The sequence below is a fragment of the Seriola aureovittata genome, chromosome 5, assembly GCF_021018895.1.
Source record: "Seriola aureovittata isolate HTS-2021-v1 ecotype China chromosome 5, ASM2101889v1, whole genome shotgun sequence".
In the NCBI taxonomy this organism is placed as follows: Eukaryota; Metazoa; Chordata; class Actinopteri; order Carangiformes; family Carangidae; genus Seriola; species Seriola aureovittata.
In genome coordinates, this window is record NC_079368.1 from 17238531 (window position 1) to 17264822 (window position 26292).

General features: G+C 46.7%; 1 protein-coding gene across 1 annotated transcript in view; it reads left to right on the plus strand.

Annotated features, from left to right (window-relative positions):
- Positions 1 to 26292, plus strand: part of wdfy3 (WD repeat and FYVE domain containing 3) — an 89054-nt gene that overhangs the window by 57219 nt on the left and 5543 nt on the right. Inside the window, exons 23-64 of the mRNA XM_056375382.1 lie at positions 38 to 198; positions 1943 to 2054; positions 2165 to 2355; positions 3035 to 3187; positions 3423 to 3496; positions 3627 to 3788; positions 3880 to 3974; positions 4134 to 4254; positions 4443 to 4660; positions 5546 to 5742; positions 6032 to 6166; positions 6794 to 6973; positions 7528 to 7761; positions 7986 to 8085; positions 8809 to 8969; positions 11061 to 11290; positions 12258 to 12367; positions 12885 to 13067; positions 13937 to 14091; positions 14182 to 14259; positions 14507 to 14737; positions 17484 to 17652; positions 17939 to 18102; positions 19105 to 19253; positions 20005 to 20125; positions 20246 to 20331; positions 20572 to 20652; positions 20908 to 20962; positions 21088 to 21207; positions 21370 to 21487; positions 21836 to 21942; positions 22277 to 22430; positions 22537 to 22628; positions 22723 to 22935; positions 23370 to 23511; positions 23646 to 23800; positions 24401 to 24559; positions 24689 to 24868; positions 25004 to 25186; positions 25345 to 25438; positions 25589 to 25732; positions 26022 to 26255. Coding sequence (XP_056231357.1) covers positions 38 to 198; positions 1943 to 2054; positions 2165 to 2355; positions 3035 to 3187; positions 3423 to 3496; positions 3627 to 3788; positions 3880 to 3974; positions 4134 to 4254; positions 4443 to 4660; positions 5546 to 5742; positions 6032 to 6166; positions 6794 to 6973; positions 7528 to 7761; positions 7986 to 8085; positions 8809 to 8969; positions 11061 to 11290; positions 12258 to 12367; positions 12885 to 13067; positions 13937 to 14091; positions 14182 to 14259; positions 14507 to 14737; positions 17484 to 17652; positions 17939 to 18102; positions 19105 to 19253; positions 20005 to 20125; positions 20246 to 20331; positions 20572 to 20652; positions 20908 to 20962; positions 21088 to 21207; positions 21370 to 21487; positions 21836 to 21942; positions 22277 to 22430; positions 22537 to 22628; positions 22723 to 22935; positions 23370 to 23511; positions 23646 to 23800; positions 24401 to 24559; positions 24689 to 24868; positions 25004 to 25186; positions 25345 to 25438; positions 25589 to 25732; positions 26022 to 26255 — 6201 coding nt within the window. The remainder of the gene's footprint in view (positions 1 to 37; positions 199 to 1942; positions 2055 to 2164; positions 2356 to 3034; positions 3188 to 3422; positions 3497 to 3626; positions 3789 to 3879; positions 3975 to 4133; positions 4255 to 4442; positions 4661 to 5545; positions 5743 to 6031; positions 6167 to 6793; positions 6974 to 7527; positions 7762 to 7985; positions 8086 to 8808; positions 8970 to 11060; positions 11291 to 12257; positions 12368 to 12884; positions 13068 to 13936; positions 14092 to 14181; positions 14260 to 14506; positions 14738 to 17483; positions 17653 to 17938; positions 18103 to 19104; positions 19254 to 20004; positions 20126 to 20245; positions 20332 to 20571; positions 20653 to 20907; positions 20963 to 21087; positions 21208 to 21369; positions 21488 to 21835; positions 21943 to 22276; positions 22431 to 22536; positions 22629 to 22722; positions 22936 to 23369; positions 23512 to 23645; positions 23801 to 24400; positions 24560 to 24688; positions 24869 to 25003; positions 25187 to 25344; positions 25439 to 25588; positions 25733 to 26021; positions 26256 to 26292) is intronic.

Sequence of the window (26292 nt, forward strand, 5' to 3'; positions counted from 1 at the left end):
ATCTGTATACCTCCCATCTCTCTCCTTATTGCTCCAGGTAAAGACTCGAAGACGGAGGTGGCCCCTGCCTCTCCGGTGGCGCTGGTACCAGAGGAGAAGGTGTCTTTCAGCCTCTACGCTCTCTCCGTGTCCACGCTCACTGTGGCCAAGATCAGGAAAGTCTACAACAAACTGGACAGCAAAGCCATCGCCAAACAGGTCAGACATACCGCATGTGAGCGTTGTATTGTATTTTGGCCCATACATGAACAATTTGAGAACTTTGGGGACAGAAGCAAACGTGGAGATTAATGGGCGGAAAGCAAATCTTTACCAACCATCACAATAACAATGGCTTTAAAATGGAGAGGAGTGACAATATGTACATTTATATATGCTCCCTTTAAATGTTTCTATCTATTTCATATTATCGTTCATCTGGTTTATTGTCAGATATTTATATTTGAATTTAAAGGAGATATTTTAAAGGAGTTTTACTACTGCTACATAGCTAACGTTAGCATTAACAGCTGTTCACTCACCAGTCGAGAGGAAACGTTGTGAGTTCAGCGTCAAACTTCATTACTTTACTCCCCAACATCTGTCTCCAGCGGTGGAAAGCAACACCAATGTTGTCCCCATCACTTCTTTTCTTCTACTGAAGTTAGCGTGCTAACCAGCTAGCACCGGCCCGCCTCGTCACTTTGCAACTCACTGTCGCCTCCGATCTGCCCTGAAGACGTAGCACCGCTCAGAGTGCGTGTTATAACCTCTTGTGTTATAAAGACAGCGATAAATAACCTCCGCCCGCTACCGGCAAGAAAACCACATTTAGCTCCTTTAATCTAACTGTAAATTCATTTTTTCTCAAAGTGCAAAAAAAAAAATTGTATTTATGCAGTTTTGTTTTAGTTTTTCCAAATTAATTTCCTATGTCGAGAACACTTGTTCAGCAGCAAATTAACTTTATTTGAACCTTTAGCGAGTCAGTTTCCCGTGGGACAGAGCTGGAGTCTGACTGAGTGCAGTGTTGAGCTCACTGATAAAAATAAACAGCTCTCTCCCTGAGCCGCGGTGCAGATGGAGGTCGGATGTTTTCAGTGCAGACCTTTAGCAAATTTGCAAAGTCTGCAGAGAGGAAAGATTTATATCTTGAATAATAAATAAATATGCATGTAAAAAAAACTCTGCTCAGGTTTCTATTACTCACTTTTATTTATAATTGTAAACACACACACACATATATATATACAGATATACATGCAGGTGCATATTCGTGTGCAAAGGTCAAACTCACACTTATGCACAGACGTTCAATCACACATATATATATGCATTCACAGCTAATAACACACCATCCTATTATCCCACCTAAAGTGTGTGTTTGAGCTCCAAATGAGCTCCCTCCCCTCATCCTTATCTCGTTCCCCACCTGTCAAGTTATTTCCCAGCCTTCCCCCGCTAAGCCGCGGCCCACGGCAACCCAGAGGAAGGGAACGTCAAAGAAGTGCAGAGGCGGCATTTCTCCCACAGCAGAGGCCTGTGGGAGGATGGGAGGAGAGTGGTTTATTGTACCGGCAGTGAGGGAAATCATAAAACACATCATCATTTAAAGAACTCTTAACGAAAACTTAAAACAACGCCACATAAGGAAAGTTTTTAGTCCAGTATTTTTCTCTTACTAAAATGGCCACCGTGTTTTCATATTCATATTCATATATATTTCAATCTGGTTGAATGAAAGCCTTTCAGAAATTTCAGACCTTGATACAAGACTGCAGCTTTCAGCACTTAACTTCTGACACCCCGTGAAATAACCAATCAGAGCTGCATGACCAAAGGTGAAAGAGAAAGGGGAGTGGCTTCCTAAAAACATAGAAATGTCAGAGCGGCTGTGTGTTTTCTTTTTTTTCTTTTCTGAAACTCTTCCCTCCCTCCCTCCCTCCCTCCCTCCCATCTTCAGCTCGCCGTGTCCTCTCATGAAAACGCCACCCCGGTCAAGCTGATCCACAACGCTGCCGGCCACCTCAACGGGCCGGCCCGAACCATTGGAGCTGCTGTCATCGGATATTTAGGTAAACTAAATATCCAAATTAGCATCTTTAAATTTGCTGGTTTTATGCTGCACTTCCACTGCGTGAGGAGCTTGTGAATGTCATTTAAAATTGTCGTACTTAAACTCCAGGTGTGCGTGCCTTCGTACCCAAGCCTGTGGCCACCAACCTGCAGTATGTGGGTGGGGCGGCGGCCATCTTGGGCCTGGTCGCCATGGCGTCGGACGTGGAGGGGCTGTACGCAGCTGTCAAAGCCCTGGTGTGTGTTGTGAAAAGCAACCCGTTGGCCAGTAAGGAAATGGAGCGCATCAAAGGCTACCAGGTGAGTTTAACGTCTGTCACATGACGCGTTCTGACACACCTGTGGCTGAAGAGCAGGTAAACACACACAACTCGTCAGCTAGTAAATATTGATGTGGTTTAGTGGGTTTGGGGGTTTTCATATTATTTCTTTTGACACCTTCCAGACTCTTTGATGGATCCAGTCCACTTTAGTTTAGCGATTCAGAGCTTCGTCAGAGTGATTCTCTGTTCTGTAGGCACCCAAATTCTCATTTGAAAAAAGGAAGCTGATGCTCACCTGTCCGCTAGTTGCTACTTTAAACTACTTCAGCTACTTAAAACTGAACTCTGTGCTCCATTTGTCACTTCGAATTGAACGTTAAATTATTTCGTAGACCTGTTTTAGACGTATGAAATTCACCCTTTTGCCAGTTTTGAACTGTATGTCCAGATACTTGCTTCCCTTTGCTGCTGTAATTAAGCTTTTTTGTTCCTTCTTTTTCTACTTCTTGTCTCTTCTCTTCATTTAAGCTTTTGAAAATACTGTAATGCCGCCACAGCTGTGATCTTAATGCTCAGTACTGTGGATCTCCTGGTCTGCACAGTCACAAACCGAACGCAAATAAGTTTTAATTTGTACAATGACAAAAACACAAGAGGTGACATGACATAAAGAAATACGAATATATCTTCGCTGTGCGTCGTCTCTCCCCCTGCAGCTGCTGGCCATGCTGCTGAAGAAGAAGCGCTCGCTGCTCAACAGCCACATCCTCCACCTCACCTTCTCCCTGGTGGGAACGGTGGACAGCGGCCACGAGACCTCCATCATTCCCAACTCCACGGCTTTCCAGGACCTGCTGTGTGACTTCGAGGTGAGCGGTTTCAGGGCGAAAAGAAAATACTCTGCACCAGAGTAATCAGAACAGCATTGTTGCAGTCCTGCATTCTTATATTCTGACCGACCGTAAGCCTCTCGCTTCAGTTAAACCTCGACCAATGCAACAGTGCGAGTCACAGGTGTCAGAGGAAACTGGGTCACTCTGTGCCTCCTGTCTTTGGCGGTAGTTTGTGTTGCAGAGGTGTCAATCTGCTCCTTCTGCTCCTCAGGTCTGGCTCCACGCGCCCTACGAGCTCCACCTCTCTCTGTTTGAGCATTTCATCGAGCTGCTGACAGAATCCAGGCAAGTGCCAAAGATCAAACGGAGAATGATGTTATTTGGCGCCGTTGTTTTCTCCTATTTTTAACGTCAATCCAGCGAAGACGGCCGAGCTCTAATCTTAACTGTGTGTACCGCTCCCTGTGCTGAACAGTGAGGCGGCGAAAAACGCCAAACTGTTGAGGGAGTTCCAGCTGATCCCGAGGCTGCTGCTGACCCTGAGAGACACCTCGCTGTCGCAGCCCACCGTAGCCGCCATCAGCAACGTGCTCAGTCTGCTGCTGCAGGGCTTCCCCAACCAGTACGACCTGCTGCGGTAAGCACACGCCCACACACACACTCACACTCACACACACACACACACGCCCCCACACACACGAATATTAAACAAACCTCTTCTCCCACAGGTTTGGCCAGTTCATCTCCTCCACCCTTCCCACATTTGCTGTGTGTGAGAAGTTTGTCGTCATGGAAATCAATAACGAGGAGAAGATCGACGGAGGTGATGATGGATTAGACGTGATGGCGTCTTTGTCTGCGTCTGTGATGTTAGCTTCAACCTGATATCTGGCTGTTAAAATATAGAACAAACATCGATTCCAGTCGGTGACGAGTGGCTGATTTTCTAACTGAAATGACTGTTTCTTTCTCCTGTCTCCAGGCAACGATGACGATTTCGGCGGCCTGCTGTCAGCCAACCTCATTCTGCTGAGAAACAGACTGCTGGACAACCTGCTCCGACTGCTCTTCACCACCAAAGAGAAATGCACCGTCAATGCCCAGTAAGATTCCTCATGGATTCATCTCAGCTAAATATTATATTCAGAAAAATACATGTTTTAGAGTCGAATGCAAAGTCTGACCTGTAGAGGAGACTCATTTATTACATGTAAGAACTCAAAAGTGACCTCACGTTGAAGTAATAATGATATATAGACCAGTCAGCTCACCCCCTCTCGCGCCCCCGCAGAGCGTGCGAGGAGCTGGTGCGGACGCTGGGCTTCGATTGGCTCCTGATGTTCATGGAGGAACATCTTCACTCGAGCACGGTGACGGCGGCTCTTTGGATCCTGGTGGTGCTGCTCTCGAACCAGTCCATCCTCAACCGCTTCAAAGAGGGGCTGTGCGGCGGCGGCTGGCTGGACCACACCGACTCCGTCCTGACCAACAAGATCGGCACTGTGCTGGGTGAGCGGATTTCGGACAGTTTTTCTCGCAAAATATTTAAAATACTCGAATTTTCCTCCCACATGAGTCACAGTGTCAGAAGCGTGCAGTGATAATGTCCAGTGTAAACACTGTGTGTTGTAACATGGCTCAGCAGACGCCTCTCCCCACTCTGGCAACGCTTTCCGTCGGAGTTGGCCGTCATTCACTAAACAGAAAGCTGCGCAGTTTGTGCGCCGCACGGCCCGGGGTTCGTCTTGTCTTTTTCTTTGCCTCCCTGCTGCTGCTGCTGCTGCTGCTGCTGCTGCTGCTGCTGCAAACATAGTCCCTCCTGAGCTCAGTGGTTTTCAGCCTCAGTGGATTTTTCTTTTATTCTAAAAAGAAAAAATGAAAAGTTTCGCAGGTGAACTTTTGCTTCCAAATGATGATTTATTTTCTCTTCTCCCTTTTTTTATTCTCCAATTATTGACTGCTGAAGCATTTTGATAAGAAAAATAAAAAATATGAACTAACAGGTCCAGGCTGAGAACCACTGACTTTGCTTATGGAAACCCTTAGTAATGACATGGCTGAGTGGCTGTAGCGTTGTCTTATCTGCTGTAAGGTTGAAGCCCTCAGTTTTATTTGGAGTTTGTTCTTCTAGCTAAAACAAATCCTCATCCTTTTATTATTATTATTATTATTATTATTTTGTTAGTGCTCAGTTTCCCACATAAATCCTGTCTGAGGAACTGAGTTACAGTCCTGGGTAAATACTGTGACCACGTCCTTGATAAAGCAGGTACAGCAGCTGTACTCACAGTTTCCAGTAGACGCCTTTAGTCAGAGGACGTATGCAGTAAAATCGTCTCTCTACCTCGTCCCTAAAAATTCTCTTTCACCCCCCCCCACCCCCCTGGCGTTTAGGTTTCAACGTGGGCCGCAGCGCCGGCGGACGCTCCACGTTGCGAGAGATCAACCGGGACGCGTGCCACTTCCCAGGATTCCCTGTGCTGCAGACGCTGCTGCCCAAACACACCAACGTGCCCGAGCTCTACTTCCTGCTCATGGCTCTCTTCCTGCAGCAGCCGGTCATCGAGCTGCCAGACAGCCTGCAGGTACATGTTAGTATACCCGACCTTCTTCCTTCTTCCTTCACTAAACACTTAATATGTCATGGCCGCTACTTGAGAATCAGTAGCTGCTCCAAAGTGCGACTCTCAGTAAAGTTACGAGACAACTCGACCGCTGATTCCTTCCTGTAGATAAAACTACAAAAACCTCCAAATACGCATCGCTGACAAAACTGCAGTATTTGATTTACAAAGGACATGTGCACTAACAGATAACGGCATCAAATAATGTGTTTATGTGACTGTGTATTACCCCAGTTTGTGTGTTTTGTCCTCTCAGTTTGACCTGGACTCCATCTGGACCTTCATCTTTGGCATCCCGGCCTCCAGTGGGACAGTGGTGGGCTCCATCCACAGCGTGTGCACCGAGGCTGCCTTCCTGCTGCTGGCCATGCTCCGCAGCATGCTCAACCTGGTGGGAGCCGCCACTCCGCAGCACACATTAGCTTATTTATTTTTACATTTATCTTAAGCCTTCAAGAGGAACATGTTGTGATTATATTAAATATCAGGAAAAAAATTCAAATAGTTGATAAAATGGAGAAAAAACAGTATTTTCCTCTAAAATATCAGATGCTCTAAATACGTTTTAAATAAAATAGCTTATTTTTTCTGACGCAAGATCATACGGCTTTCTTCTTTTTCCATATGAACAGGACAAATATTCCAAATACATAGTTTGTCACTAATTAGATTCAACACAAAAGGAGATGATTTATGAGCACACACACACACACACACACACACACACAGGAAGCTTATAACTTTAAAAACACCTGTGTGTGTGTGTGTGTGTGTGTGCGTGTGCGTGTGCGTGCGTGCAAGGTTTTCTCATGTTCATCCTCTTTTAAGTGGTTCTCGAAAAAGGAACCGGATCATCCCGGATTCTATTAACGGTGGCGTTTTAAGCTCCATTAATCCATCAAATATGAGTCGGCACACGCGCCGTCCGTCTTCACCCTCATCTACGCGCTCACATCCGCAGTGGGTTTCCTGCAGGCCACCCCTGATTTTGTTTTTTCTTGTGCGTGTCCCTCTCCAGCCGTGGCAGTCAGAGGAGGAAGGGTCCTGGCTCAGGGAGTACCCCGTCACCCTCATGCAGTTCTTTAGGTATCTGTACCACAACGTGCCCGACCTGGCACCCATGTGGCACAGTCCCGAGTTCCTCTGCGCCCTGGCGGCCTCTGTCTTCCCCTTCAACATCAGGCCGTACTCTGAGATGGTGAGTCCTCCACATTTTTACTGTAATTACTCTGAGTGTTCGCAGTTTAATAAGAAATCTATCTCCTTTCCTGGTGAGCAGAAAAAGGCATCGCAGCAGCTTTATTAGTCTACTTCCACATAAATCTCTCATGCCTTGACATTTCTTTACGGTGCACGAGGAGTTTCTGTTCCAAGACTGAGGGGAACGCGCCTGACATATGGATTAAAAGCATAAAATCTCATCACTGGGGAAAGTAATCGCACCTACTGATCAGTATCCCTTTCACCCCGCTGCGGGATGTATTGTGACGGGGGCAGTAAAAACCTAAAAGTTATTTGTTTTGGAATCAGGAGCGATGTAATCTTCTCTGCTGCAGTTCCAAAGAACAAGGATGCTGCAGTTTCTCTCTGAACTTACTGACACAGGAGGTGCGGCTGCAGTGGAGAACAATTGTTCAGTTTAAATGTTTTCTATGGTTTTTATTCTGTACCTCGCTGAAATGTTGTAATTATGAGAAAGAACATTTAAGTTATTGGTGAATTGACCCACTCCACCATCTCCACCCGCTCCAGGTGACTGATCTGGACGACGAAGCGGGTTCTCCCACCGAGGAGTTCAAGGCCTTCGCCGGCGACTCCGGTATGAACCGCAGCCAGTCTGAATACTGCAACGTGGGCTCCAAAACCTCCCTGACCAACCACCCGGCCAAGAAGTACGTCTTCGACTTCATGAGGGTCCTGATCATGGACAATTTGTGCATGACCCCGGCCAGCAAGCAGACGCCCATCATCGACCTCCTGCTGGAGGTGAGGAGATGAATCCAAACTCATCGATGTCACCGGCGGATGTTTGAGCTTCGATTAGAGAATTTAAGATTCGAGTCGATCATCTCGTGTAGACTTTGGCTCCTGTTAACAAAACTTTTCTTATCTTCACTTGATTTTGAACGATAGCAGATCCTCAGAATTGGCTCAGATTTAATAAATAACAGTCCTGATTGTGTCTGGTTTTGGCTCTTCGCTCTCACCAGGCCTCCCCGGAGCGCTCCACCAGAACTCAGCAGAAGGAGTTTCAGTCCAACATCCTGGACGGTGTCATGGAGCATCTGCTGGCTGCTGATGTCCTGCTAGGTCAGTGCAAAGTCCCGTCCGCCCCCCCCCCCCCCCCCCCCCCCCCCTCCCCGTACAACACGATCCAGCCTCACCTGCCAACGTCATCATTTCACATCCATCTTGAATCACAAACACAAAAACCTCCTGATCATTTTCCACGATCACAGATTTTCCATCTCACCTTAATGTCACCTGTCAGACGAGCAAACACAGAGGACAGAGTCACCTTCACATTCACCTGGATTCACCTGGAGTTTGATGACGAGACAAAAAATGTCTCGGGTGAATATCCTGCACAACAGCTTGAACCGATTTCTTATTTGGCTCGGTGAGGAGCTTTAATGTTTGCATCATGAGTCAGCAGATCACAGAGTGGTGCAGAGAGAACTGCAAACACCTTCAGCTTCTTACAGGATTCCTGTTTCCTGTAGTCTGTGTTTCTAGATAAAGAAATTAAATATGTTTTTGTCTTTTGAACTCACAGCCAACTAGAAACAACAAAATAATCAAATCAATCACATATTCCTTCCTCAAAACTCATTTCTGCTGGTGCATGAGCTTTTTTAATTTCTCAAAATACTGATGTTGTCTTCATCCCTCTCAGCACTTCCCTCGGTTTTGTTTATTTATGTGACTGCTTTAATTGCGTTGTAAAAACTGGACATTTGAATAGATTAGACTGATCACTGTCCGCGGCCCCTTCATGTGCAGGTGTGTAACTGTTTCTCCGTCTCCGTGCAGGCGAAGACGCCTCTCTGCCGCTCAGCAGCAGCGGCAGTTATCAGATTCTGGTCAACAATGTCTTCTACTTCACTCAGCGGGTGGTGGACAAGCTGTGGCAGGGCATGTTCAACAAGGACTCCAAGCTGGTGGTGGACTTCATCGTGCAACTCATAGGACAGGTACAAAACAGAAACCAGCCTCGGCCTGTTCTTCACGGTCCAGAGCGAATGATTGTGCTGCTCGGGAGATAGCATATAAAGTCGGTGTTAGCTAGACGGTTGCATGAAGTTAAAACAAGAGTGAAGTGTCTTGATTGAAGAACAGAAACCGTGAGAAAACTCTAGATTCCCACTTGGAATAGTTTCAGCTGAAGGGATGCAGACTTAAAAAAATATAGATATATATTTATTTTTATCCACTGTAGCAGCTGCATGTGGAGACGGTGACATTTTAGTGACGTCAGCCGCCACGCACTCGCAGGCAGTGCGTCCCCGGCGTAGAGCAGAGTAGCCGGAGGCATACGACCTTAAGAAGCCCGACTGCGTTTATAATAAAGCTGAATGATATTAGACTTTTAAATGATCTTCTGCTTCGTGCCAGAGTCAAATTATAGTCGACACACTCATCAAACGCAGAAAAATGCGGATCAGGATTCGGCCGGTGCCTTTGGTAAGAGACTGGACAGATTTCTCCAGAGCGGCCTGAGGCGGACAGGCGGCGGCGGCGGCGTCTGCCTTCTCTGGATGGAGAAATAAAACAGTCCTTCTGCGAGTCCTCTGCCAGTTAATGCAAACAATGAACTCACTCAGGATTGAATTAGATCCGCAACGTCCATCTGACGGCACATCCACTCACTCGTTGGAGCCAGTGAAAGCACAAAACACGGCTGTCGCTCCGTTCAGAGCCCGAATGACAGGTGTGTGTTTGTTGTTAGTGACGTGCTGTTTTACTGTCTGTATTTATCTGCTGTGTCTGTGTGAGATTCAGTTTATCTGAGTGAAATTATCTAAGCGGCAGCCACGATAAGAGCTGGTCCAATTCTCTACATGAGGAGGAAAGGAGCATCAGAGCTTCCTATCTTATCTCCTTCAGCAGAGGAAACACTGCACCTTCCTTTACCCAAAGGAAAGGAGAAATGCCGTCCCACAATTCCTTTGCCCGCCGCAACATTTAAAGCGACCACACCACTGTAGTTTCTCCACGACAGAGACACTTAAATGTAGAAACAACAGAGCAGCTGTTTCATGCTTGTGACTCGACCCAGAACTGATTGAAATCCCTCGTCTGATCGACCAAAGCCCAAATCCATGAATATAGATTTCTTCTCTTTCACATCTGTCCAATTAGGAGTCATCATGAAGAACAAGCTTAATAATATCTCATCATAACAAAAGACTATATTATATTCATAAATCCCCTCAAATGAATTTTCTCTATTTAACAACTGGATAAAAAAAGTCAAAAGCACCATTGACCTTACACTCAAAGGTCACTCAAGGAGTCACGCGCCAATTAACTGCAACTGGTCGGCGGAGGCGTGCAGCAGCGAGGCGGTAATTCTAGCTCGAGTAACGTCACGTGTGGACTTTTGTCTTCCACGCCTTCTACACACTTCAGTGCAAGAGAGATTAGGAGATTATACTTTACTATACAAACCAAAACTGCGCCGCCGTGTCTTGGAAATCTCCCAGTGTGCCATCCACTCGATGCCGAGGCAGACACAGGTGGAATCAGAATATATTTACATTTCATTTCCTTTTTGACTTGAAATATCAGCACCCGGAATCCAGACAGCATGTGGCTGTAAGACACTCCCACCGCAGATGTGAACAACTTAAAACACACATACACACACACACAGAGAATCGTCTTGGGTGTCAGGAAATAGTGCAGCAGCAAGCAGAATGTAAAGTAGAAGTAGTAGGATATTAGCTCTATACTCACATAAGTAATTCATAGCCGTGTGTGTTTCCACTTTAAAGTCCTTAAGCAATCCTCTGCTCAGACGGTGTGACAACAACAAAGGTACATTCACAACCGTTCAAACAACTTAGCCCAGTTCAGCCCCGGTTGCTCAATCAAATCTTCTTTCTGCTCAAGTATTTCCACAGCAGCTTTATCCGCAGCGACGTAACAGTGACTAACTTTCCCTCCGCTGTATTTCCCTCCTTTCTCTCGTTCTAGCGCTCGCTGATATAGAAACAACTTTCCCCCTCTAACCTCCCGCGCCTGTTTGTGTTCCTCCCCCCCTTCCCCCTCTCCTCCTGCAGTCGAAGAGGCGCTCCCAGGGTCTTTCCCTCGACGCCATCTACCACTGTCTGAACCGGACGGTGCTCTACCAGCTCTGTCGACCCCACAAGACGGTGGCTCAGCAGGTGGCCCTGTTGGACGCCCTGCGTGTCCTGACCGTCAACCGCAACCTGGTGCTCGGGCCAGGCAACCACGACCAGGACTTTGTGGCCTGCCTGGCTCACTGCTTCATCTGCCTGCACAGCGGCAGGTAAGAGGGAGAGGTTCTGCCGTCGTGGGCAGGGTTAGGAGTTAGTGTTGGATGGAGGCTTTAAAACAAGGCTGCTGCCATTTTATTTAAAATGTATTTTAAGAGACTTTAAGTGGATGATGCATCTGTAAACTCTCAGTATATCACTGAGCCCATGAGGGACAGGCCTCCATGTTGACGAGCTGAGAGGAATAAACTAACACTAACTGTGATCAACATAATGATCAACATCAGGCTGTGGTGGCTGCACACAGACGGTGTCTATTAGCCAGATCAATTAATCAAGTGCCAGATTAAGGGTAATTACAATACCAGCCTCAAGCGTTTAAACCCAGATGACTAAATTCTCTGCAGATATTTTCCAGTCATGCTGGGAAACTTTCAACATAGAAACATCAGACGTCGTCACTACAAATAATTTCATAAGGAGAAATGTACATGTAAACTTCACTATTTTCCAAATCTGACACAAATGTGTAAAAACAGGACGAATGAAGACTTTAAGGCGAGTTAACCTGAGGCGTTAATGTATAGAGTCGAAGCAGAAGACCTGTATTTGCTTTGAAGCACTTTGTGCAACATAAATCGCTAAATGAAAAACATGATTGTGAAAAAATGAAGAGAACAGGACGAATCGAAGCCTTTTATACTTAGTTTTTAGCTCCGCCCGTGTGTTTGTGCACAAGTGACCACACATTTTACACCCCCTTTTGTTTTTCATTGGACTGTTCTTGTGCTCGTGCATGTCCCTGGCACAAATACGGACAATTTCCCAAAATGCAGCAGGTGGAAAGGAGACTGAGTTTCCCTCCATGCTGGGAACACAATATGCGTTAATACAACACACTGTGCAACAGCCGAGCGCAGACTCATCTGCTCCAGTGAAGCCAAACAACCCACCCCACCACCCCCACAGGTCTCTGCATGGCAGTGTTGGTACTGAGCCGCCGTGTGTTTGTTTCTGCAGCAGCGTGGAGGGCTTTGGCTTGGAGGCGGAGGCTAGGATGACGACCTGGCACGTCATGATCCCCTCGGAAAACGAGGCCGACGCCACGCACAGCCACGACGTCAGCGAGGGTGAGACTATTTATTGAAAACAGAAACATCTGAGATAATAAATGAATGTCTGTTTCAGCTGGTTCACGCTCATGTTGGCATTTTCTTCCAGTTTTTCTTGATGTTGTTTTTAAAGCTCGCTCAGGTCGGATGGGCCGTGTTTGAATTAATTTGACATGAGGGGATATTTTGTGAAACTGTGACAGAAAAAAAAGATCCAAGTTCAGTCTATTCATCGTTCTGACTCTAGCTGCATATAATCCACAGACAGCTGCGGGGGTTTAACATTTATTAGAGGTGATATATTTTAACATGTTTTGGTTCACAAACACTCTCAACTCTGTTATTCAGAGCTGGTGTCGGAACAAGGGATTGTGGGTGTTTTCATGCAGACTTGAGGTGTAATACAAACATACTGAGCAAAATGAACATCATGAAGGAGTTTTAGAGATGTCACATCAGACTGTAACTCACGTCACTGTCAGATAGCGGCGCAGCGCTTCGTGTCATTAAACCTGGTTGTCGTCGGCGCTCGCAGGGCGGCAGCTGCTGCTGAAGGCGGTGAACCGCGTGTGGACGGAGCTGATGCACAGCAAGCGTCAGATGTTGGAGGACATCTTCAAGGTGTCTCTGCCCTGTAACGACAGGGGCCACGTGGACATCGCCACAGCCCGGCCGGCCCTGGAGGAGCCGGCCCTGAAGAGCTGGCAGAACCACCTGGGTGAGGGGAAGAGAAAACACACACACACACACACACACACACACACACATACAAACATAGAATCAGCTGTGCCCGTCCTGCAGTTGTGGTGTCTTTTATTCCTTTATTTATACATAACTAGGTCAACTTTTTGGGAGAGCCTCTTGTTGTTTTTCAGAGGAAATACTTTCATCTGGAGCCCCGCCTGCACAGCGTTATCAATAAGTATTGTAACCAGATATTCTGAGAAATGTTCTCTAGTTTTGCAGAATTTCCTGTTTTCTGGGGAGTATTTTTTAAAGGTCCCATCCAGTCTAAAGGTCTCTGTCCATGTGTAGTGTGATTATAGATCAGGTCTAGCTTCTATATTAATACTGTGAAAGTATCAAAGCCTCAGTCCACAGAGAAATGCACACAGCCTGTATTCAGAAACTGAGCCTTAAAACCAGCCGTCAGGACTTCTGGAACTTTGTGATGTCACAACAAAGCAGTCACCAAGCCCCGCCCACCTTGACCCAACATCCAAACCTTGCAGGATTTGGTTTCTCTGAGTGTTTTTACCTGAAATCTGCTATATTTTTATTGGATCACTCAGGAAACAGTCAGCGACCTGTTGTTACTAGAGCTCCAGAGAGAAGCCTGAGAGAGGAGATGTAAAACTACACTGAGATGGTTTTTTAGTTCTTAAAACCACAAATATATCTTCTCATGGATCAACACTTCAAATAAAACACAGAAGAAGAAGAAAATATGAAGCTTTAATTAGAAATTAATGCAAATGACCTTGACCTTGCACTGAGGTGGAGGCAGAAATCTCAGGTTGGTTTGGTTGTAAATAAACATCCCTAAATGTAATTGTTCTTTTTGTGCTCCTCTCCTCTGCCGTTCAGTCCATGAGAAGAAGTGTATCAGTCGCGGTGAAGCCGTGGCACCGGCGACACAGTCCAAACTGTCCAGAGTCAGCAGCGGCTTCGGCCTCTCCAAGCTGGGCGTCCGCCGCAACAAGAAGGAGAACAGCCTGAACAAGAACAGTCTGTCGGCACAGGTAACACACACGAAACAACCCACAGTCACTGACGCACAACATCCTTAAACTTGAACTGATTCATCACAGCCTTGTGTCTCTGATCAACAGGAGACCTTCCAGTGGATGTTCACACACATCGCCGTAGTTCGAGACTTGGTGGCGATGCAGTACAAAGAATATCAAGAGGTACAACACGTGCATCGTTGCTCGATTGGAGAGAATTAATCAAATTGAATAAAGAAATCAAGCTGCTTTGTCAGAGATGATGCGTCAGCTCGGTTCTGCTGAGAAAGCAGCTGTGGGCGTGTTGTGTAACAGCGCAGTCAGGATGATGCTGCAGGACAGTAACTCGAATAATAACAATGATCTATTATTTATAGCAGCGTTTTTTTTAAGGCGACTGACCTCGTCCGTCCCCTACTCTTTCCCCCAGCGGCAGCAAAACGCCCTCAAGTACGTGACGGAGGAGTGGGCGTCCATCGAGTACGAGCTGCTGCGCGAGCGAGGCCTCTGGGGCCCCCCCATCGGCTCCCACCTGGACAAATTCGTGCTGGAGATGACGGAGGGTCCCTGCCGGATGAGGAAGAAGATGGTCCGCAACGACATGTTCTACATCCACTACCCGTACATCCCGGAGACGGAGACGAACACCAACTCAGCACAGGTACTCCGCTTTTAATATGGATTCTCATCTTCCCATGATCCTCTGCAGCAGTGTTGGGTAACATTAATGGCCTCAAGGTACATTTTCCTCTCGGGAACGAAGATCACAACAAGTGGTGAGAACTACATTGCATGCAATATGGTTTTTGATCTCTGTTTCTCCACCTTCTAAATATCTTAACACCAACACAAAGAGACTCCTGTCATATGCACATTTTATATACTTGAACCCATGCCCTCACTCACAGTGTAACATCAGACATTCATGTGACTCAACAATGATCATGCATTATGTTAGAAACAGCAGTAAAGAGAGGCTGAAATTATTTTTCGGCGGCATTAAAATTCATAACTGACGTATGTCGACGAGCGATTCCCAACCTGTGGGTTAAACATCCGCCTCGACCATATGATATCACGGTGACAACAGATGTGAGGCCTCGTGCGTCTTTTTATTCAGTTTATCTTGCTCCTTTTGTTACAGTCATGGTCACAGACGTATCTGAGTTTAATTCATCTGCCAAAACAGATTCAAAACTCACAATATTCATAGTAAAATGTTCTATAGATATTGCGATAATTTTGTTTTTTTACCCGCTGAACTGCAAATATTTCATCCCTCATCTCAAAACGAAATGTACTATAAATATTTAAAACAACAGATTCATATGTTAGAAGTCATTTTCTCCATTGTGTTTGCAGCAGTGGTCAGTTGTCCCCCCCCCCCCCCGCGGAGCGGTGCAGGAATAGCTCTCCAGAAATAGATCGCCGTCATGTGAGGAAGCGACACCAGCAGCCGGCGGCTCACTTTTCCTGGCACCGCCAAGACACATTTAGCTTTGTTTGCTCTACAAATAATCCCTCCTCTGTGTTCGCCCACGGGCGCCTCTCCTCGCTCCGCCGTGATTTTTCTGGTCAGGACGATACAGAGAGAGAGCGCACAGTTAGATTCGTGTCAGTGTCAGCGATTTTGAGTTTCACATTTTAGGTGTTTAGCCGAGGTTCTCGCTCAGGGGTTATTACAAGAATCTCCTGATCATCATTAATATAAACAGTGATTAAATAAAGGTTAAGGTGGCTGTGTTTCTGTCAGCCTGGACCGATCACACCATAAACTCTGTCTCCAAAGATAGGTTGTCTTGTTAGAGCCCTTGAGGGGAGTTTTCTGGCTCGTGGCTTCTTTCAAACCGCCATTTTTAATTAAGTCCCACAGGCCTGGTCATGATATAATTCAGACAGGCTCAGTGAGTCGTCGTAGGATGTTTCACAAAAGCCAAATACACTTGTGCCCTCCAGTTCAATATCATTATCTTCATCCTTTGAGTGTTTCAGCTCAGCCACGTTTTGCTTCGTCACAAAACACCTGAAGAATCCCCAGAGTTCCTCTCAAGGTTCATTTTGTATAATTTGTCCTTTGTTTACTGATCTACCACATGATTTTACACTAAGACAATGAAGCTTAATACCGATATTTCTGTGTGTACATGAGGCTCATCTGAAATGAGACCTGCTGAGTACAGTTACCTTTCCAGAACATAATATAATGAAATGTGATGTTGAAATTCAGCTTTAAATGGAACCAAAACGTCAGAGGAACAGCCCCCGTACATTACGTTTTACACACGATTAAAAACACCTTGATTTTTACATGGAATAAAGAAACTTCCAGGTTGTCGAGCTCTTCAACAGCAGGCATCGTTAGTGGCTTTTACATTCTCATTTCTCACCTCTCTTTACCTCCTCCAGCCCTCCTCCACCTCCTCTTCCTCCTCCCCCCCTCTGGTTCCCCTGATACCCTCAGCTCTGGCTGGGGTCCTTGTCCGCGCTCAGGTACATGGGTGAAGCGTTCGCTGCTGCCTGGTGTGACTGCATGATAACGTGTTTAAGGACACTGCTGCTGCTGCTGCTGCTCCTGCTGCTCAGCTCCGTGTGCGATGTCACACTGCAGAAAAAAATTTCACCCACTTGATTGAAAGTCTTATCAGCAGCCGCGCAGTTTCAACTTGGACTTCTGTATTTGCTTTGTCCTCTTGCTTCTACTCAGCAGTCAGGGAGCTGCCCGCCTCCTCGTGTGACATACGATGCTTTTAACGAAAAATTCGAGGAAGGAAAGAAAAACGTTTTGTGTGGTTTCTGGACGTGTTTGGTGACGCGCATGTTCTGCTGCTGCTCCTTCACGGTGACGCTGAGGTCACAGAAACACAGCAGAGGCGTGTGACCTTGCATGTGTGTGCGGAGAAACTGTGAAGAAACAAAACCATGACTTCAAACGGTTTTTGTGCAGCGATCTATTTTGTGTGTAACTGAAGTCATTTTACGTCCAGAGGTTTCTCCCCTGCGCCGCTGCTTTATTTAAAGTTGCCTAAATATGATGCACTAACACACAGGTGGGACCAGTGACAATAAGGTTAGCAAACTGACTTGTATTAGCTAACATTAGCACTTGTACCAGCACTTCTAGAGCTGCAGGTGAACTAAGGTATTGCCTAGGTGTGCGGTCCTGTCAGGCGCTCCTTGCTCTTCCCTTCAAGTTTTCTTTTCAATTCCAAATTTTATTGTCAATGTGAAAAAGTTACTAAAACAATCTGAGGAAAAAATCTGAAAGGGATAAAGATAATAAAACGTCTTTAATTAAAAATATAAGACTGCTAACGTTACTCAACCAACCCCGGAGTGAGTCGTCCTACAACATGCGGTGTGCCACGTGATCTTACCTGCTTCTCATCATCCTCTTCCTCCCTCCCCAGAAGCCTCTGCGGTACCGGCGCGCCATCAGCTACGACAGTAAGGAGTACTACGTGCGTTTGCTGTCCGGCAACCCCGGCATGTACCAGCACTCTGTGGAGCACAGCACGGAGGGAGAGACCACGCAGCACGAGCCCGAGCACGGAGAGGACACCATCGCAAGAGTCAAAGGTGCGGACGCTCAAAATGGGTCACACTGTTGGTCACATGGGTTAAAGAAGAGAAGTTGTTTAAATAGTTGTTTAAAATGAGCTGATAATTTGAGCAGATGCTGCAGGGAATAAGAGGCACAGACTCGTGCTGACCTGGAGTTCTGGGACAAGCAGAGTTTAAGTGAAACTCAAAATGTTGCAGTCGTTGCAGTCCACTTGATAGTTTTGTCGTACACACGTGATGTCTGTTCAGCGCCCGTCTCTGTGACTCTGTTGTGCCCCCCCCCCCCCCCCCCCCCCCCCAGGTCTGGTAAAGGCTCCTCTGAAGAGGTCTCGGTCCACGGCGGACGGTGCAGACGAGGACAGTCAGGAGCAGCTTCAGGAACAGCTGTTGGAGTCGGGAGGCCCCGAGGAGGAGCAGAGGACCGACAACACGTCGCTGCTGCGCCTGCTGGAGGAGGGAGAGAAGGTCAGAGAGAGACACGGGAACAAATGAGCCAATGACTGAAAGAATCCAGTGCTGTGAACTGTACAGAAGCTCAATGTTATGACCTTATTTACATTTCTGCACACTTCACTACAGCTTTGTATTGTCTTAGATTTTAGGTGGATTCATTGTGGTAATAACTTGAGTCAAACAACTATTTTTGTTGTATATTACAAGTATTAATTCTGAATTATCATTAACATTGCAACAGCAACATGGACACACTGTCAGTGATATCAAGATTTCCTCTGCAAGGTTTAATGTCCATCAACTGTATGTTACCAAAAGCACTGGAAGCTCAGTATCAGGGTCGGCGGTTCGATCCCCGGCTCCTCCGGTCCACGTGTCCAAGGCAAAATACTGAACCTTAAATTGTGTGTGTGGTCGAAAACACTAGAGAAGCGCTTTACAAGTGCGGTACGTTCACCGTCAGTATTTACTCGCTGGGGGTCAAGAGTCGTCTGGTTCTGGGATCTTTTTACATTTGAGAGATTTGATCCACATGATGCTGTAAACTGGAAGTAAAGTGAAAGTTTTTATAATATTCAGCTTTTTAAAAACTCTCAAGCTGCAGGACTGAACATTATAAATCTCATGCACAACATTAAAATATAAGTAAAATGACTAATTGCAATATTATTCTTTATCTTTAAGCAAATTTCACCTTTCAATGTCTCGTAAACACTGTGCCTCTCTCATGGTGATGCTGTGAGTCACATCTTAGGTCGTGAACTGCTGCTCTGACTTTGACTAAACTCAACTGAGATGATTTTAAAATCTTTTAATCACGACTGAAGTGAACTTCCTCATTAAAGTGTATAGTTTCCCTGCATCGTCGTCTCGGCGCACAGCACTCAGTCAGGTGCTGCTGTGTTTCCTCTGGTTGCCACGGAGCTGTTCAACCATCAGTCACTGATTCAGACAGAAAGTGCATCTTCAAGCTAATTATTATCTCCTGCCTGTGTCTCACACCCGCTGTTCCAGATTCAGCACATGTACCGCTGTGCCAGAGTTCAAGGTCTGGACACCAGCGAGGGTCTGCTGCTGTTCGGGAAAGAGCACTTCTACGTCATCGACGGCTACACCATGACCGTGTCCAGGGAGATCAGGGACATCGACACGCTGCCGCCCAAGTACGTGCAAGTACCCCTGAATCTGTCAGTGTGTAATCGAGGTGTGGACGCCTGTAACGGGCGCCGTTAACCCCGGGTGAGGCTGCAGTTCACAGATCACACAGTCGCTGTCCTTTCTCTCCCCGAGTTGAGGGATGACATCATTCCTCTGGACACCGCAGTGGGAGTTTCTGCTGCCAGGATGATGTAATGCTGCCGATGGAGCATGCGTTGTGAAACTCAGCAAAGCTTTTACATATTCCTTCCTTTTAGGGAACTTGCTTTGTTCCTCTGAGGCACCGTTGGAGAACACCTAGAAAAAGGAAAAACCTATTACCGACAGATGGCACCTAGATTTTATCCTGTGCCCCCCCCACACCCCCGGGGGTTTCACTCTCTACAGCTTCCATACAGTCTCGTATCTTTCGACTAATATTTATCTACTACTTAACTGTGGTTGCAGTTTGTCGAGTATTAACTGATTTAAACATTTGAAGGCAGCAATTTTATATGTTTTTGACATTGTATATTAAACAATTAAACTGGATAAATGAAGGAAATAATTGGCAGATTAATAATGAAAAAGTAGATAAACAGGCGTAGCATTAGTCTCGACCATCACACTTCACATCGGTCATTTTTCATTTATTAGGAACCTTATGATGATTTTAGAAGCAGAAAACAACACATTTCTTCCGGTCACGTCATGGTTTAAACTTAAACTTAAACTGACCCACTCTTAAATGCATCACGGTCTGTTCTGTTTGTCCAGTTTGCACGAGGCCATCATCCCCCGAGGAGCGAGACAAGGCCAGAGCCAGCTGAAGAGAACCTGCAGCATCTTCGCCTACGAAGACATCAAGGAGGTGCACAAGAGACGCTACCTGCTGCAGGTGGGCACACACACACACACACACACACACACACAAACATTTTTGCATCATTAAAGTCGTCATGACAGACTCAAAACTACCTTGTTTTGTGAGTATAAATGTGCGCTGTGTCTCTTTCAGCCGATGGCAGTGGAGGTCTTCTCAGCCGACGGGAGGAACTACCTGTTAGCCTTCCAGAAAGGAGTCCGCAACAAAGTTTACCAAAGGTACTGAAGACAAATATAAAGCACAGATCTGCTTTTGGCTGCTGCTTCTCTCGTGTTTCAGTAACAGAAAGAATCATTTCTTTAGAGTTTCATATTGTAATATACTGTTTACTGAGTTTATCCTGGGAGTTTTGCAGAAAAGAGGAATTTTACAAAGGTAACTTCAGTCAGACGGAGCTGTATATGTTTATCTACATTTTTCACTTTCTCATTTTCATTATTTGAATTAATTCCCTGCAGGTTCTTGGCTGTGGTGCCTTCGCTTGCCGACAGCTCCGAGTCGGTTTCAGGCCAGAGGCCCAACACCAGTGTTGAACAGGGGTAAGACGTCCTTCACGCTACATTTAGCACAGACTGAGTTGGATAACCATCTTTGGATGATTAATCTGCAGATATTAATTTTTTTTTTTTTTTTGCCTAAAATCATTTTGATAAACAGCAGGTTTGGTCTTCTCTCATAATGAATCAAAATAAAGGCAAATGAAACCACACCATCCCACGTTTGTGGTTAAAAGATTAAAGGAGAACCACTCAGCTGTTCTCACTGAACGTCCTGTCTGTTCTGGTGTCTGTCAGGTCCGGTCTGCTCAGCACCCTTGTCGGTGAGAAGTCAGTGACTCAAAGATGGGAGGTAAGAACCTGGACTTGTCGGTTTAAGCCCACTGTTCACTTCAGCGGCACAAACTGCAGCTGTGACATACGTGTGTGTGTGTGTGTGTGTGTGTGTGTGTGTGTGTGTGTGTGTGTGTTTTCCAGCGAGGAGAGATTAGTAACTTCCAGTACCTGATGCATCTGAACACGCTGGCAGGACGATCCTACAACGACCTGATGCAGTACCCCGTCTTCCCCTGGATCCTGGCCGACTACGACTCAGAGGTAACTGAACCTTTTTTTTTTTTCTTTTTTTTTCTCTGGCATCAGATGTCACGACTAGGTATGGTACTAGGTAGGACAAGGTATAATGTCGCTATGACGACGGCACCAGGGCCATATCGCCAGTGTTTTTAACATGTGCATGTTAAACTCCTCTGTAAACAGGAGCTGGACCTGAGCAACCCCAAGACGTTCCGCAACCTCGCCAAGCCGATGGGCGCCCAGACCGACGACAGACTGACGCAGTACAAGAAGAGGTACAAGGACTGGGAAGACCCCAACGGTAAGACACGAGTTAACCAGCTGACTGAGGCGAGGACATAAAGTTAAAAAACTGAGTAAAATACAAGATATGGAAATAAATCACACTGACCTGCGCTAATACTAAAACCTAGATCCAAAATCAAGCAGCATGTTATTGTTGAACACAGAGATTCTTATACGAGTGAGACCTCGTGACTCTGTGTCTGTGGAAGTTTCACTCCCTGATGACACATTTATTCTGATCTGTTTCATATCCGCACCGTCTTTCTCAGCTGATCTGGTTCAGAACTTCCTGTGCAAAACCAAAAACCAAAGCTGTGTTTTTCATGTTTGACACTCTTGCCCCCCCCCCCCCTTGTCACACCAGGTGAAACCCCGGCGTACCACTACGGCACCCACTACTCATCGGCCATGATTGTAGCCTCTTACCTGGTCCGGATGGAGCCGTTCACACAGATTTTCCTCAGACTTCAGGTTTGATCTCAGCTCTTCTTGTCCACCAAAATGTTCTGCATCTACATTTTCCAAGTGGTCAAGACATTTTGGGAAATCTCAGACCTTGTTCTAGAATTAAGCTCAACTACAGAGTGAAATTAAATTGTTTATTTACTAAGAAAATTATGATAGATGGTGGTCTTTAGTCCTACTCCAGAGGAAAATAGAACCAAATGAATAAAAGTTGTTAGGGTACATAGAAGCCCAGATGACAAACTGTTGGTGCTTTCAGTCGCCTGATGTTAACCGTCAAACTGTGTGTGTGTGTGTGTGTGTGTGTGTGTGTGTGTGTGTGTGTGTGTGTGATTGTTAGGGAGGTCATTTTGACCTAGCTGACAGGATGTTCCACAGCGTGCGTGAGGCCTGGCTCTCTGCCTCCAAGCACAACATGGCCGACGTCAAGGAGCTCATCCCCGAGTTCTTCTACCTGCCAGAGTTCATGCTCAACTCCAACAACTTCGACCTGGGTCAGTATTGAAGGAGGCGTGGACAGTGACGGCTGATGGCAGCACAAGTCGAACTGAGCGCATGAATATTAATGTCCTGTCTGCCTTCTGCTGTTTGACGTACCAGGTGCCAAGCAGAACGGCACCAAGCTGGGTGACGTGATCCTGCCGCCTTGGGCCAAGGGCGACCCCCGAGAGTTCATCAGAGTCCACAGAGAGGTAGGAAGTCCCGACCCACGCCTGTGTGACAGGTCTCAGTTTCAGCGAACACACCTCCATCTAACCTCCGTGTTCTCCTCCCCCCTCCCTCCAGGCACTGGAGTGCGACTACGTGTCGGCCCACCTCCACGAGTGGATCGACCTGATTTTTGGCTACAAGCAGCAGGGGCCGCCGGCGGTGGAGGCCGTCAACGTCTTCCACCACCTGTTCTACGAGGGTCAGGTGGACATCTACAACATCAACGACCCGCTGAAAGAGACGGCCACCATTGGCTTCATCAACAACTTCGGACAAATCCCCAAACAGGTCGGACACCGGCTGTTTCTTCTCCTACTCCTCTACAACCAAAACTATAACATCTGATGCCGCTACTGCCGCTAATGCTAATGCTAACATGACAAAACTACCTCTTAAACCTTGCTTACTCTGATTACTACCACTAGTAAGATCACATTTACAACCTTGACTGCAGCTGCTGTTACGACCACTACCACTGCTATTAAAACATCAATGATAACTGTCACCAGCAGCTAGTTTTTTAGCCACATTAGCGAAGTTGTTTCCCTATTTTTTTCATCCATCCATCAGTGTCTTCCCTGTAATGAGCGTCACAGCCACACCTAGCTGCTAACGTGGCTCCAAACTGTCAGTCAGGACATTCATCACATCATTTAGCTCCTAGTGAATGTTTAAATCCCACTCTTTAATCACTCACATGTTGATATTCTCGTGTGTTTCAGCTGTTTAAGAAGCCCCACCCTCCCAAACGGGTACGCAGTAAAGCCAACGGCGACGTAGCGAGCGTTCCTCCGAGCGCCAGCGGCGACAAGATCTTCTTCCATCATCTGGACAATCTCAGACCTTCTCTAGCGCCTGTCAAAGGTACGACACTTGTCGCTTGTTATTCTTTCTGAATAACAGAACACAAAGAAATTGCACGGCGCCGACTTCCCTCAGGTGCATGAATGCCGTCAGACTCAGCGCTCACACCATGTCTCTGTGTTACTCCTCTCCAGAGCTGAAGGAACCCGTGGGACAGATCGTGTGCACCGACAAGGGCATCCTCGCCGTGGAGCAAAACAAAGTCCTGGCTCCCCCGACCTGGAGCAAGACCTTCGCCTGGGGCTACGCCGACCTCAGCTGCCGTCTGGCTAACTATGAATCCGACAAGGTCCGCAACAGTTACTATAGCAACCACAGGTTTCCTCAGAGAGCACGCTTCGTTATTCTCAGGGCTGATTGGTATTTGTATTTTTTTACTGACTTCCTTATCCAGAGTTACTGGTAATGAGTCAGCAGATTTTACCTTCTTCAGATTCCCCTCTTGCTTGTGTTTCACCTTGAAGCTGGCAGGTTAAAGTGAAACATTACTCTGCGTTTCCCCCTGCTGGTGCTGCCATAAAAATACACTTTACTCACTGACCCCTCAGTTTTTACAGCAGCAGCTTTTTACAGACGTCTCTCATGTTCTCTGTTTGAAACTGTTACTTGGGCATCAGATTTTTCTCCTTGTAAAACACAAAACAGGTCAAAAGGTTTATGGTTCTAGTTTCTTTATCTTCAGTGAATTCATTGGTGAACTCTCACTACATTTGTAAATCTTTTCAGGACTTTTTAAAGCCTTAAAATTCAAAGTAGTCAGTTGCAGGGGTTGTTGATCGGCGATATCGTCGATCAACAACCAGAACGGATCAAACCTCAGGCTTCGTTTCCACACCTCTGCACCCGTCGGGGAGCCGGTCTTCCATCCTAATCATAATTCTGGTTTCAGGCGTTGGTGGTGTATGAGTGTCTGTCAGAGTGGGGGCAGATCCTGTGTGCCATATGTCCGAACCCCAAGCTGGTCATCACCGGCGGCACCAGCACCGCCATCTGTGTGTGGGAGACGGGAACGTCCAAGGAGAGGGCCAAGTCGCTTGTGCTCAAACAGGTAAACGCACTGACCGTTATAAGATAAGAAACATCTAATGAACAAGCTTAAAATTATTCATTAAAGAACCCTTCAGAGCAGAAAACTCTGGTGTTGAAATTAGTTGATTTCATCTCATTTCTATCGTAGGCGTTACTGGGCCACACGGACGCCGTAACGTGTCTGACGGCGTCGTCGGCGTACCACATTGTTGTGAGCGGCTCGCGGGATCGAACCTGCATCATCTGGGACCTCAACAAGCTGTCCTTCGTCACGCAGCTCAGGGGACACCGGGCGCCCGTCTCTGCTCTGTGCATCAACGAACTGACGGTGGGTCCCGGCTTTAATTTCTTCTTTTAGCTCCAAATGAAGGACGATAAATATGAGTGAACCAACAGGAAGTCACAGAACAAATGTAATAGAAAGAGTGTGTGTGTGTGTGTGGGTGTGTGTGTGCGTGTGCAGGGGGACATCGTTTCCTGCGCCGGCACCTACATCCACGTGTGGAGCATCAACGGCAGCCCCATCGCCAGCGCCAACACCTTCACGGGACGCAGCCAGCAGATCCTGTGCTGCTGCGTGTCGGAGATGAACGAGTGGGACACGCAGAATGTCATAGTCACGGGTCACTCTGATGGCGTCGTCAGGGTAACCGTGACCACTTTAATTGTCTTCTCATGCTAACAGTGTCCTGTCCTCCACTCACCTCATCGCAGATTAGATCAGAGATCCTCGCTTGCGATGGCTCGTATCAACCCATTCTTGAAAACATTAAATTAATGAAACTTTTCCCTTGTTTTTTGTAGTTTTGGAGAATGGAGTTTCTCCAAGTCCCAGAAACCCCTGCTCCAGAGCCGGTGGAGCCAGATGTGCCTGACTGCTGTGGCGAGGAGAAGATCGGTGAGTTTTAGAGGGAAAACAAAAACTGATTACAGCTGCGGCGTCACGTCCCAAAACATAATAAACTGATGTTTTAACTCCTTTTTTGATTTATATTCACAACTAGTTCACAAAGTTGAAAAGTCAAGTCTCATTTGTTAAATCTCTCAGAGGGCGGCGAGAGTCACAACGGTGATGATGACAGCAGCGAGTCGGACGGAGACGAGCCCAGTCTGAGCCAGGAGCCCAAAGCACCACGCAACCCGTCGACAGGTGGAGGCAGCCAGCCGGGCAGCGCCGTCCACAGACCCAGAGGTAATCAACCATCAGCTCACCGACAGTTTAGTCCTCCATGTTCATGTGTTTTACTGAGGCTAAATATAAGAAGCTTAAACTTTAGTCACCTTTAACTTTAACTGTTTAATTAAATTCATCCAAAGTTTTCTTTGTCCACAAGGACCGTTTTTGCTTTGTCATTCCACCTTTCTCTTCTCCGTTTAATTTCCTGTGTAATTCCTTCACCAAGATTAGAAACTGCCTTTTCTGAGCCGTGACCCTCCGTCCAAACTGATGTTCTCACTCCTGATTAATAAAAACCTCTAAGGTCCCTCAGCCCGAACGGGAGCCTCGTGGTCGATGGACAGCGGCTCTGACGACTCTCACCGCTGGTCCGACACCCTGAGCATTGACGAGAAGGACGGCTTCGTGTTCGTCAACTACTCTGAGGGCCAAACCAAAGGCCCCCACCCTCATCCGGCTCATCCAGGCCAGGGCTCCGTGCCTCAGCCCCTCCAGCCCTCCACCATGGAGGCACGGACGTATAACCAGCTCAGGGCAGGTGCGTGTGAGTGTTTCAGTCGGTCGCAAAATTTCCA